We start from the raw sequence: 12,753 nt of genomic DNA, 5'->3' as shown, positions 1-12,753 counted from the left end.
CCTGCTCACGTCCGCCGCAGCACTGTGTGTGTGTGTGTCTGTGTCTGTGTCTGTGTGTCTGTGTGTGTGTCTGTGTGTGTGTGTGTGTGTGTGGTGGGTCTTCCAGAAACAAGAGATTCCGGAAGCAGCTCAAGGGAAACTCTTCAGCATCTACCTGGAGTGGCCCCTCGAGCTCCTTCCGGAAGTAGGAGCGAGAGTGCCACGGGTACCTCCTGCCAGGCCTCTGGGAAAGGAAAGCTCCGGCTGTTGGAATTTTTCTCTTGCTGAGGGCAGAGGTGGGTGGTGGGAAGGAAGTGGATGGGATCTGGCCGCTAGTGACTCTGGGGGGACATGTCAGGAGGAGCTGGGCCTGAGTAGACAGACGGGACTGCAGGTACACTCTTAAAACTTGCTCAGGCCTGTGACATGTTGGAGCCTGGGGGACACCAGGCTGGGGGCTATGGCCCTGCCCACAGACCATTTCTCCAGGGAAGCCCTTCTCTGGTTCTGGCTGTTTCTGATAAAGTTTTAATAACTAGGCTAGAAATTTTAGTTAGATACCCATATAATCAAAAATGTGACTTTATCTTCACTTCAGGTGCAAGTCAAAATATTTTTGAAGCATTGTCTAGCAAGGAACCTTTCCACCTTGATTTTCAGGTTGCCACAGTTATTTCACTGTTCCTGTTTGCATCCAAACAGCCCACATACTGTTTTGTCCCTGCCAAGGAAGAGTGCGTTGCTCTTGTTGCTGCAGCGTAGGATCAGGAGGAAATGGGGAGGTGGGCCTTCCTTTCTGTTTACACAGCCAGGGAATCCAGTGGTCTTTCTGGCAGCCGGGGAGGAGTGTGATCTCTCCCATTCTCCTAGACCTTTGTTGGAGAATGCAGCCATCTGATGGTATGGGTGTGTCAGGCTGTGTACCTGGGGTGTCCACCTCTGGGTGCCACGTGGACTTCCTGATATGAGGACTGTCCTTACAAGGTGGACACCACTGACCACCGGGTGCCCTTCTCTCCATCGGCCCAACATCAGCTCGTTCTGAGACGTGATGGGCATGCACTGTGCCTCTGGTGACCAAGCAGCTTGCATGTAGTTCGTTTTAAGTAGAGGTGAGAACAGAGAAGAACGTGGTACCGGTTCTCATCCTCTAGGAGAATCCTTCTGCCACCTTGGAGGACCTCGAGAAGCCGGGAGTGGATGAGGAGCCGCAGCACGTCCTCCTGCGGTACGAGGATGCCTACCAGTACCAGAACATATTTGGCCCTCTGGTCAAGCTGGAGGCTGACTACGATAAGAAACTGAAAGAGTCGCAGGTGATGTGGTGTGTGCAGGAGGGTTTGGTCATTTTAACAAAGCATCTCTCCGAAGGTCTGGGGAGGGCGGTTTTCTTTGCAGACTGCGGATGCTGGGCCGAGGCGCAGCCCCTGAGAGACGGAACCGTGGATTGAGGACAGGCCTGTGGGCAGACGCCCTGTCACTCAAGGCCAAACATCCGCCTGGGTGTTTCCTGATTTTAAATCCAACAAAAACTCCTTACAGTCGGGTTTGTAGCCTTTGCCACAGCCGTGAGAGTCAGACCCCAGGAGCCCACGGCGCGCTGAGGATCCCCCTCGTGCCCATGCTTCGAAGACTGTGCTTAGGAATCGGCAGCACTGAGGCTCACGGGTGGTGCCCTCAGCCATTGGCTTCCTTCTCTCCCTCCGCAGCCACAGAGAAGCTGCCTCCAAGAACAGACGCCGTGTGGGGGCCTCCTGGTCATCCTGTGCAGGTTTTGGGGGCCTAACGACTTCTCTGCTGAATGTGCCCTTGTTGGTGTTTCAGGCTGTCGCGTGCTGCTAGCCATCGGGCATGCGGCTGTGGAAACCCAGACACGAGGAGTCCAGGCCTGTGTCTATGTTGCAGGCTAACAGGGCTCTTATTTTTTATGTGCTCAGACTCAAGATAACATCACGGTCAGGTGGGACCTGGGCCTTAACAAGAAGAGAATCGCCTACTTCACTTTGCCCAAGACTGACTCTGGTAATGAGGATTTAGTCATAATTTGGTTAAGAGGTGATTTTAAGTTTTAAAATATTTGTGACCATAAGTAGCATAAAATTCCTAGTTTCACCCTTGTAAAGTGTCCCTTAATTTGAACTCTTCACGGTGGCGTCTGTGGCGCAGAAAACGCTAACTTTCTTGGTCTCTTCTCCCTGTAAGACATGCGGCTCATGCAAGGGGACGAGATATGCCTGCGGTACAAAGGGGACCTGGCACCCCTGTGGAAGGGGATCGGCCACGTCATCAAGGTCCCTGATAGTATCCTTTGTGTAAAGAAGGACTGGCACAGGCACCCTCTGCCCAGGTGATGAGCTTGTCCTGAGCGCAGGAGACCTGTGTGGGGGTCACTGGGAGAGCAGTTTGGGCCTGGGGCTGAGGGAGGGTGTGCACAGTCACGGCTGAAACGGCCCCTTTGAGTCACGTTGGTTTCGAGCCGTCAAGCCCTTTCTTCAGTTGTTCTCTGAGGGGGCACCGTTTATATAAAACTGATGAAAGAGCTGCTTAGGCAGAAGCCTGGGTGCTCCGAGCTTTGAGATTCACAGTCAGGGCCTGGAACCTGGGTCCTGGGCGCTGGGTGCCGCCCCAGGGCTCACGGGGAGAACGCCGCTGGCTGCGGTGGGCCCGGACACGGTGGGCAGACTCTGTCCCTGAGAACATGGTCTCTGGCTGCATTTTCTGTGTTTGGTGCAGAGGAGGGTCTGTCTCTTCAGTAACTGAGTGAGGGCCCCTCAGAAAGGCTTTCGGCAAGGATGAAACTTAACTCGGTGGCATAGATTATGGCGATGAGATTGCTATTGAGCTTCGGAGCAGTGTGGGTGCGCCCGTGGAGGTGACTCACAACTTCCAGGTGGATTTCGTGTGGAAGTCAACCTCATTCGACAGGTGTGTCCGCCTCCTTCCCCGCCTCTGCTTCCCTGCACCTGCTGGGCCGTCACCTGCCTCTGGCGTAGCTGCTGCCTCCGGCGTCCCCGTGCTTCTCCCTGTCACGGGGCAGGTCTGCACAGCAGCTCCACGGTGGCGCCCGTCCCTGACCCAGAGCTTTCCTTTCAGGATGCAGAGTGCGTTGAAAACCTTTGCTGTGGACGAGACCTCCGTGTCGGGCTACATCTACCACAAACTGCTCGGCCACGAGGTGGAGGATGTGATCATCAAGTGCCAGCTGCCCAAGCGCTTCACGGCACAGGGGCTCCCTGACCTCAACCACTCTCAGGTTCTCACCCGTCCCGGGGGCAGGAGGGTCCCGGACCGCAGAGCCTGCCTGACGAGCCGCCCTCCGCCGTGCCTGCACCCCTAACGGCCACTTGTATCTGAAGGTGTACGCCGTGAAGACTGTGCTGCAGAGACCCCTGAGTCTGATCCAGGGCCCACCGGGCACAGGAAAGACGGTGACCTCAGCCACTATTGTCTACCACCTGGCCCGGCAAGGCAACGGGTAGGGCTCTGCACGGCCCAAGGTGGGGAGGGAGGGAGGCCTGTCTTGCAGGAGGCCTTGGGGCCCGGGGTACCTGGCATGCTGTGTTCTACGCCATTTGTATTAGATCTGGCCTTTGTGGTTGCTTTTAACAAGCAAAGCTGCCATTCTTGTAAAGGCTGTACGGGGTGGGCTCATCCTGGGTTGCGTTGTGCCTGCATGCACCTCGGAGCTTTGAAAGTCTTTACCGTGTGAACAGGAGGCAAGGGTCCTGGACTCAGGTGTTAGTGGTGGGTCATGTGAGTAGCGTGAAGATCAAGAAGCCCTAGACTGTCCGACTTTTAGCTCCCTCAGCAGTGGGTCGCTCCTGGCTGTCGTCTTAGAGGTTGAGCGGGCTCTGCTGCCTGTGATTCAGGACAGCAGTCTTGGCTAATCAGACTCTCCTCTGGGCGAGCACTGACACCTGCTCACATTGTATTGAAGGCCCGTGCTTGTCTGTGCTCCAAGCAACATCGCCGTGGATCAGCTGACTGAGAAGATCCACCAGACCGGCCTGAAAGTCGTGCGGCTCTGCGCGAAGAGCCGCGAGGCCATCGATTCCCCAGTGTCGTTCTTGGCCCTGCACAACCAGATCAGGAACATGGACAGGTGGGTGTCGGGGAACCGGCCTTAGGTGAGGCGTGTCTCCCCGGGGAGGCCCCCCGCTCACGCCCCTGTATTTGCAGCATGCCGGAGCTGCAGAAGCTGCAGCAGCTGAAGGATGAGACCGGGGAGCTGTCGTCCGCGGACGAGAAGCGGTACCGGGCTCTGAAGCGCACTGCCGAGAGGGAGCTGCTCATGGTGAGCTCCTCACCAGCCCTGCTGCCTGGGGGCGGGCCTGGGCCTTTGGGCTTTTGCCTTCGTTCATTTGGGCCAGAGGACCTGTTTGAAGACGTTAAGCCCACCACGGCGTAACCTTTAGTTAGTGTATTATTTTGCATTTGAGGAGAGAACTCTGATGCCCTCCTCCATATGCTTTCTCTGAGATCACACAGAGACATCTTTTTGTCTGAAATGCACAGTTTTTTGAGGTAGCTTCCACTCCCTGCCATCCTCCTTGCTGCTGGGATCTTGGGAACCTGGTTCATGCCTGGGGCGGGAGTGGGTCTGGAGTGCTGTCTCCTGCTCTTTGCTGGTGAACCCGCCGAAAGTGGATCTCAGGGTGAGAATGGTTTCCCTGGCTCAGCACTGCCCCTCAGAGGCTGTCTCGAGGCGCCAAGCCTCTTCTTAGACGTGAAGTCTAACCACTCAGGATCTCAAAAGTTAATGTCCCCGCAGCCTGGATAGATGTTGTCTGAGAAGGACCACTTATTTCCATGATTGTTGGGGAGGGCGTGGACCAGAACGGTGTCTGTGTCCCATCCTGCCGGCCTTTTGGGGTCTGGGAACATTGACAGTGCAGGTGCCCTGATGCCTGGCGCACTTTCTTCCCCAGAACGCAGATGTCATCTGCTGCACGTGTGTGGGTGCAGGGGACCCGAGGCTCGCCAAGATGCAGTTCCGATCCATTCTAATCGATGAAAGCACCCAGGCCACTGAGCCCGAGTGCATGGTCCCTGTGGTCCTTGGAGCCAAGCAGGTGGGTCGCAGCACATCCATCGCAGTCTTGTTTGAGGATTGGTACGCGTTTTCTTTTGTTCCAGTTCTGTGTAATTCTTAGTGGTGGAGGCTTGTTTTTAAGTGCCGTGTGGTGCTGTTTGATGCCCTGGCAGAGTGCAGAGGGATGTACAGCAGACCCTTTGAGGGGGTCTTTGAAGGGTGGCCTTGACACCAAGTGCCTTCGTGTGGGTTCTGGGCGCAAGTTTGTGTTTCATCGTGTATGTGGTGGGCAGTTTTCCCACCCCCAGTCAGTATCTGGCCACTTGAATTTGCATAGCCGGGTGGTTGCCTGGACCCCGGCCCTCTCAGTCCCCTGAGTGGACATCTAGGCTGTTCCATGCTTGAGCTCCTTACCTGTGTGGGCCTTTCACCACAGCTAATCCTCGTGGGCGACCACTGCCAGCTGGGCCCCGTGGTGATGTGCAAGAAGGCGGCCAAGGCCGGGCTGTCCCAGTCGCTCTTTGAGCGCCTGGTGGTGCTGGGCATCCGTCCCATCCGCCTGCAAGTCCAGTATCGGATGCATCCTGCGCTCAGTGCCTTCCCATCCAACATCTTCTATGAGGGCTCTCTTCAGAACGGCGTCACTGCAGGTAATGCTCGGCCCAGAGCGGAGGGCCTGGGGAGACAGTACTTCCTGTTACTTCCTTCTTAAGTGGCCTTACGTGGTGACTGTGTGTAGGGGGCACCTTAGAGAGGTGCAGTGGTCAGTGGGACAGAATGTGCACTCTGGAGTGTGGGACATTGTCGGGGTATGGGCGGGGGGAGCCTGCATCCGCATAAAATTGAGTCACTGTGAGGATTCCCACCACTGGCGCATCACACAGCACACAGAAGGGGGGTGGCAGAGCGGACTGCCTGTCCCGCCTCTTCCTCTGTCACTGATTCTCAAGGTTCGGGCCCTGGGGGTCTCAAAGACCTCTGCATGACCAAGGCAAGGCTACCTCCGTAGTAGCACTGGGGCGCCGTGCGCCCTTTGGCTGTGCTGACACTTGCACTAATGGCACAGAAGCCTCAGCATGAGTCGGTGGTGCGGCCAGACTGCTGTGTGTCGTCGGCACCACGTGCCTGCGGCAGACACCGTCCTGGGTGCACAAGCGAAGAGTACTCAGTTTACTAATCCCTGAGTGTGCGTTCTCGTGATTCTGTGTGTGATGGGAGAGGACATTCTTGTAAGAAACTTGGCAGGGTGTGAGGTGCTTGAAGGAAGGACTCACACACTGGCTATACACACTGGGGTATTTAGCAGGCATTTTCCCAAAAGTGACCAAAGCGAGCCTGTGGTTTCAAGGAAAACAACTGAGAGTATTCATGACTTTTGATAAAAGCTGAGAATTCACACCAAAATTAGCATTTTGGAAAACCCATGTCCCGTAGCATGAGCTGACCAAGTCTTCCCAGAGCTGAGTGGATTTTCTGATGAGATCTTTGGTGGTGACAGATGTCGGGTGCGTCAGCCTTTGGGAGCTCTGCCTGACGGGGTGAGCAGGCACTTCCCATATCAGCGGCCAGCAAGGGCGCTACCAAGTCACTGGGGGTCAAAGGCCACGCAAGTGCAGGGCAGAGCAGAAAGGCCATCATCACTGACCTGCAGGGTGACCTCCCATCCAGCTTGCCTGTAGAATTGGGCAGAATTCCACGAGCGGGAAAGGTCATAAAACATGCTTCCCTTTTCCACCCACACGCATCTGTGAGGCCTGACCATCCTCACATGCTGCAGGGGCTCATGGGAGACTGGGAGCAGGAGTAGAGCGAGCCGGATAGTGAGGTGAGCTGCAGAAATTCACTAAATATATATTTTAATGGAAAATATGGTTATTTTTCATAAAAAATAATTTTAAGTTAATATGTTTGTCTTTAAATGAATTTTAAAATATTTTAGATTTCTGGGTTTTAACATACAATAAATATCAGTAGATGTCACCCACGAAAGCAATCGTTGTTTAGATTCCTCAGCTTTTCAGAGTGTAAAGGGTTTCTGAGAGCAGCATTCGTTCACGAACTGCTGACTTAGTATCTCATTACTGCCAGCAGCTTGCCACGCCGGCCTTGCTTAGCCCACTTTATAGGTGAGAAGACTGGGGTGGAAAGTGTGCGTGCCTGTCCTGGGCCACGCAGCTGCTGGGCAGTGCAGTCTTGACACTTAGAATGCTGTTGGTCTGTTGGGTGATGGGGCTAAAAAAGGCCAGGCTGTGAGGAGCTTGTTTGTGATTCTCTGACGTGGTTGACACTTGCCGGGAAAGCTACCACCTAACAATGATTCGGACCCTCGCCCACCTTGCCCCACCTACCTCCGCGGCATTGGCTCCGTAGGGCAGGGGTTGGTGGTGGTTGTTCACTGCTGAACCATCAGTGCCCAGGACACTGGACCCCATAAGGATCTTTTTTTACGCTCTCTGTTAAAGTGTAAAGTGCCTAGATCCATGTGTAACCAGCACTGTATCTAAAAGCACACCTTGATCAGCTGCCCGCAGCCTTGAAGTGACCCCTGTCCAGGGCAGTGCTGGCACCTGCCCAGACCCACGGACTCAGGGTAGGCGGACGTTGGTAGTGGTGGGAGTGTTTACAGGAACTGGCCAGCACTATAGATGAGGCCTCGCCCTGCCCCCAGCAGGTGGTTAAATATTTGCCAGCAGTGGGTCCCCGAGCGTGCCAGCCACTGCCCTCACTTGAAAGATTGAGACTTTGCCTCATCTTCAGCTTGACATAAAAGGGGTCATACAGCGTGTCCTTGTGGGTCAGGCTTCCTTCATCAGTGTTAGGCTGTTTTGATGCAAAAATACCAGTTTTCTGACACTGATCTGTTGATTAGGTACAACTCCAATCAGAATTCCCAAAGGTGTGGGTGGGGTGTATGTTTTTTTAATCGTAAGGACTTGCCCAGGACCAAGCACCCAAGACAAACTTGAAGAGCCTGATGAAGGTGGCAGCTTCTACTAGGAGACCTCACGAGTCACTGTAAAGCTGCAGTCACAGAGACACTGGGCGCAGTGCCCAGGATAGAGTCCACAGGCAGACCCACCTGTCCACAAGCCCTGGTCTGTGACAAGATGGGGTCGGCTCAACAGTGTCATTCTTTTTCTTTTTGCCGCAATGCTTGGCATGTGGGATCTTAGTTCCCTAACCAGGGATCAAACCCACACACCCCCTGCATGTGAAAGTGCGGGAGTCTTAACCAGTATGCCGCCAGGGAAGTCCCAACAGTGTCATTCTTAAAAGCAAGTTATAGGGGCATAAGAGTCCCTTAAGGTGTATCATAAAGCTTCTGGAAGGAAGTAGAATATCTTCATTACCCTGGGGCAGACAGAGGTTTTTTAAACAGACTGCAGAAAGCACTAACCAGTGAGATCTGTTCAGCCAGTAAGCCGGCTTCGTCCCAGGCACAGTGCCGGGTGTTCCTGGGAGTTTCGGTCAGAGGATCTACTCAGTGGCCTGACCTGGGCCCCGCAGACCTGGGTCTCTTGCCTGGAGCCTGCCGTTTTCTGCTCCGCCGTGTGCCTCTGCCCAGGATGGCATGGTCTCCGCTCAGCTCTCCACCTTAGCTCAGTCCAGACTGGCTACACTTTCTTCTCTGATCGGATATTTTCTTTTTTCTCCTCTACAATGACAGCGGATCGTGTGAAGAAGGGGTTTGACTTCCAGTGGCCTCAACCAGATAAGCCGATGTTCTTCTATGTAACCCAGGGCCAAGAGGAGATTGCCAGCTCAGGCACCTCCTACCTAAACAGGTGAGCAGAGACTCATCTGTGGAGTTGCCTGGCTTCAGTGACAGCTTGTCCACTGACTGCTAACCTGTGGTTTTGTTTATTGTGGTGAAACTTTTTCTTGTCCTCCTCATCCTCATTCTGTTCAGACACTTAAACCAGCAGCATATGTCCAACCTCATCTTCTTAGCGTGTGTTTTTACGATGAGCAGGTCCTTTGTAAGCCCACGCGTCAGCCTTTTCTGTCTCTTGTGACTCCCTTGGTAAAGGATGGGCAGCCTAGCCGTGGCCACCCTGGGCAGGGCCTTCACAGGGTTGTGCTGGAGGCGGAGCTGCCCCTGAGCCTCCCACAGCCTCCAGCCTTGGCCGGGGGGGGGGGGGGGGGGGGGGGGGGTGGCGGCGTGTCTCAGGAGCGCACAGGTAGAGGCTGGAAAGTGAAAGCCTGACTTTCTTAGGACGGAGGCTGCAAACGTGGAGAAGATCACCACGAAGCTGCTGAAGGCGGGGGCCAAGCCGGACCAGATCGGCATCATCACGCCCTACGAGGGCCAGCGCTCCTACCTGGTGCAGTACATGCAGTTCAGCGGCTCCCTGCACACCAAGCTCTACCAGGTGCGCGCACCCAGTCGCTCTGCTGCGTCCTACCCCAGGCACTGACCTTTGACCACCTTGCAGCAGAGGCACAGTGAGCCGATGGCCAGCAGCTGGGGGCTCTGCAGGCGTCAGGGCCCAGGCTCATCAGTGGGATTTGATGGTGCATCTTAACACCAGGCGGAGGGGTCCTTGAAGGAAGCCAGTCGGCTGACTGTGACCATTGCCCCTGCAGGAGGTAGAGATCGCCAGCGTGGATGCATTCCAGGGGCGCGAGAAGGACTTCATCATCCTCTCCTGTGTGCGGGCGAATGAGCACCAAGGCATTGGATTTTTAAACGACCCCAGGCGGCTTAACGTGGCCTTGACCAGAGCACGGTATGGAGGACTGGGTCCTTCTGGGCCTTGCTGGGAGCCCCTCTTGCACAGGAGTCCTTCTTAGGCGCTGGGAGGGGTTGGCCCAAGAGGCTGCTCACTGCGCTGGTTCTCTTCCTGTTAACTCTCGCAGCCCTGCTGCAGCCTGGGCTGCGGCACAGGGCCTGGTAGAGGGGCTTCGCCAGTGTCTGCGGCCAGGGGGCTCCTGGCAGCAATTTGGAAAGCACGTCTCACCCATGGGTTGTCTTTCTTTCTGTGTCCTGGTGGCTTTCTGCAGCCTCAGTCTCGAGGGAAATTCAAACCCAGCAGCGGAGTATGTGTCCCTGTCATGTTGTTTAACCCACAAGTCTGATGTTTTAGTCCTGTTTGCCTTGTTTATTAGCTCTGGGATTTAACTTTTCTGAAATAGTGAGGGACCCAGAGGATAAGGTGGACCCCGTGTCACCTCCACGTGAAACCAGACAGCAGCCACCCTTGTACCGGCCACAAACTAGGCTCACATTCACATGTTGGTTCCTTCCCCACTGAGGGCACCTTGGTTTTCGTTTGTCATCCCATTTGTTTGGTGGCCAGCGGGGGCCGGGGGTCCCGACATAGCCAATGAGCGTGAGCCTCCAGCAGGAGCTCAGTTTGGACATCGAGCTACGTGCCTGGCCCGTCGGGGTCCCGAAACTGTTGTGGAGCCTGCCTGGGCCACTTAGGACATGGTGCCCAGGAGGCTGCCTCATGGCTGCAAACAAGGAGACTCGTCTCAGCTCATCTGCCCACAGAGGTGTTTCGGCATCTGGGCTGCATGGAAATCTGCCCCCAAATAAACCTGAGTGCATGATAGGTGGCTTACAGGGGGGCCGCCATTAAAAGTCACCTTGGCTCGCAGTTACCCCCGTTCCCAGCATTCACGGTGGGCACTGGCACAGGCAGTCCAGGTATCTGGCCAGGGAGGTCGAGGGTGGTCCCCAAGGCTCCCGCGCGGTGAGAGGAGGGGCTGTGTGGTGGGCGGGGTGCCCGGAGAGCTGCCCGGCCACCTTTTACTTTGGACTTGGGTTTTGCGTTTGTTTGCTCTCGCCTCGGACTGATCTGCGTAGTGCTCTGCTCACCGTGCGGCCCTAAGCACAGCGCTCTGTGCCCGTGTCTTGCAGATACGGGGTCATTATTGTGGGCAACCCGAAGGCCCTGTCCAAGCAGCCGCTCTGGAACCACCTGCTGAACTACTACAAGGAGCAGAAGGTGCTGGTGGAGGGGCCGCTGAACAACCTGCGGGAGAGCCTCATGCAGTTCAGCAAGCCCAGGAAGCTGGTCAACACCATCAACCCGGTGAGGGCCGGCGCAGGCAGGGCGCGGGTGGCGGGGGGAGACTGCTGGGAACCCCCTCCGCCCCAAGCCAGCATCGTGGGCACGCGGCACGGAGCGATGGCAGGTGTGACTCGTGATGCGTATGAGCTGAGGGTGGGCTGAGAGTGTCAGTGGGTGAACTGGAGCCATGCTTGCTGGCCTTGGACCTTATGGGATGCTGTGTCACGGGTGCACCTAGGAGTCAGAACCAAGCAGTTAGGGAGCTTGGCACACCCAAGGTGCTTTGGGGGCTTAGGGAGTGCCTGAGCTGAAGACCAGAGGTGGAAATGTTTGGCATCAAAGGCCAGGTCAGGCGGGGAGGGGCAGGCAAGGCCCGAAGCACACGAGCCGGCAGGCCTCGGGGTTGTTCTCAGTGCAGCCCGGCCACCTGTCAGGCCACCCGATCTTTGGAAAGTTCTTCCTTGTGTCCACATGATAAATTCCTCACTGACCTGAACCCTTTGCAGGGAGCCCGTTTCATGACAACAGCCATGTATGACGCGCGGGAGGCCATCATCCCGGGATCGGTCTATGACCGGAGCAGCCAGGGTGAGTCTCTGGGGGGGAGCAGCCCGGCCCCACAGTTGTTGACTGTTCCCACGCCCACAGCTTCCAGCCCTGTCACTCCTGGGGTGGCCTCCCGAGCCTCGGTCCACAGAAACCTGCCTGACAACGAGAGTTTTCTCAGCTTCCCTTGTCTGAAGTCAAATAGTTGGTCTTAAGCAGTTTCTAAAAACCAGATGTTTTAAAAATAACGTAGCTCAATGTACAGCGGTTGCTCAACACGTACTGTCGCTCGGCCAGTTTGCCCCCGTGCTCCACCCCACCCTGCCTGCCCTTTGCTCGCCTTCTCAGTGGGAGGGTCACACCCACAGCCTCGTTTCAGGTTTCGCTGCTTTGCCCAAACTTCAGCCCTGTCAGACCTCAGGGTTGGGCACATGCCCTCTCTTCCTGTGTGAGGCTTCTTCCTGTGTGTACTAAGGCTGAGCCTTGCCGCGCTGCCTGGGACTCCTCCTCTTGCCTGAACCAGTCTGTAGATGGTTCCCATTCATCCCCCAGGTCCCTGCCTCCTGGGACCCTTGCCTGCAGCAGCCCCCACAAAAGATGACTGGCTCGCCCATGGCTTGACTTCATGCCATCTGCCTGAGTTTCACATTGGCCTAAGACCTCTCATGTGTTTGCCATTCACCCCGAGGGCAGGTGCACCCCAGCTGCTACTTTTCCACATTAAATTGTCAAGACCCCTTTCCCCAGGCTTGTGTTCCTGAACAACAACAGATTTCTCTTGCCATATCGGGCGAGTCCCCGTGTGGCTGGGGCTTTCCCGGGTCCATCCTTCATCCCTGAGGCCGCTGTGGGTCTGGTTAGACCCAAGATTGCCCTGGGGGCTTTGCCTTCGGTGAGATCCCCTGGTCTATCAAGCTTGGACTTTTTCTTTTGATTGGGGGTGGTCGGGTGGTCGGGTGGTCGGGTGGCAGTGGTAGCGTGTAATATGAATGTAACATTTGCCATAAGAAGGGCTATTTTAAAAAATTAGAAATGCAGTGTGGTTTCAGTTTTTCAGATCCCCATAGGTCAGTGATTCTTAGAATCCCCGGGGAGAAAAGGTGCATTCCCAGACACCAGCCCCGAGGAGGCTGTTGGGGGCGGGGAGGGCGGGGCTTGAGTTGGGAGATTCTGCAT

The 12,753-nt window shown here is 55.8% G+C and overlaps 1 protein-coding gene across 3 annotated transcripts in view; it reads left to right on the top strand.

Moving 5' to 3' along the window:
* The window catches only part of UPF1 (UPF1 RNA helicase and ATPase), a 34,087-nt gene that overhangs the window by 17,711 nt on the left and 3,623 nt on the right, over nucleotides 1-12,753 (top strand). For 2 of the 3 annotated variants that reach the window (XM_057708756.1, XM_057708758.1), the window contains 15 exons: nucleotides 1,134-1,295; nucleotides 1,917-2,034; nucleotides 2,182-2,280; nucleotides 2,796-2,904; nucleotides 3,073-3,232; nucleotides 3,336-3,454; nucleotides 3,917-4,081; nucleotides 4,159-4,273; nucleotides 4,908-5,051; nucleotides 5,448-5,661; nucleotides 8,679-8,796; nucleotides 9,228-9,384; nucleotides 9,599-9,741; nucleotides 10,878-11,052; nucleotides 11,538-11,619. In XM_057708756.1, coding sequence (XP_057564739.1) covers nucleotides 1,134-1,295; nucleotides 1,917-2,034; nucleotides 2,182-2,280; nucleotides 2,796-2,904; nucleotides 3,073-3,232; nucleotides 3,336-3,454; nucleotides 3,917-4,081; nucleotides 4,159-4,273; nucleotides 4,908-5,051; nucleotides 5,448-5,661; nucleotides 8,679-8,796; nucleotides 9,228-9,384; nucleotides 9,599-9,741; nucleotides 10,878-11,052; nucleotides 11,538-11,619 — 2,080 coding nt within the window. The remainder of the gene's footprint in view (nucleotides 1-1,133; nucleotides 1,296-1,916; nucleotides 2,035-2,181; nucleotides 2,281-2,795; nucleotides 2,905-3,072; nucleotides 3,233-3,335; nucleotides 3,455-3,916; nucleotides 4,082-4,158; nucleotides 4,274-4,907; nucleotides 5,052-5,447; nucleotides 5,662-8,678; nucleotides 8,797-9,227; nucleotides 9,385-9,598; nucleotides 9,742-10,877; nucleotides 11,053-11,537; nucleotides 11,620-12,753) is intronic. The other variant, XM_057708757.1, reaches the window with a different exon arrangement.

This window comes from Hippopotamus amphibius, chromosome 15 (genome assembly GCF_030028045.1).
Source record: "Hippopotamus amphibius kiboko isolate mHipAmp2 chromosome 15, mHipAmp2.hap2, whole genome shotgun sequence".
Classification (NCBI taxonomy): Eukaryota; Metazoa; Chordata; class Mammalia; order Artiodactyla; family Hippopotamidae; genus Hippopotamus; species Hippopotamus amphibius.
The sequence above is the reverse complement of the archived record's forward strand: the minus strand, read 5'-3'. Positions and strand labels throughout refer to the sequence as shown.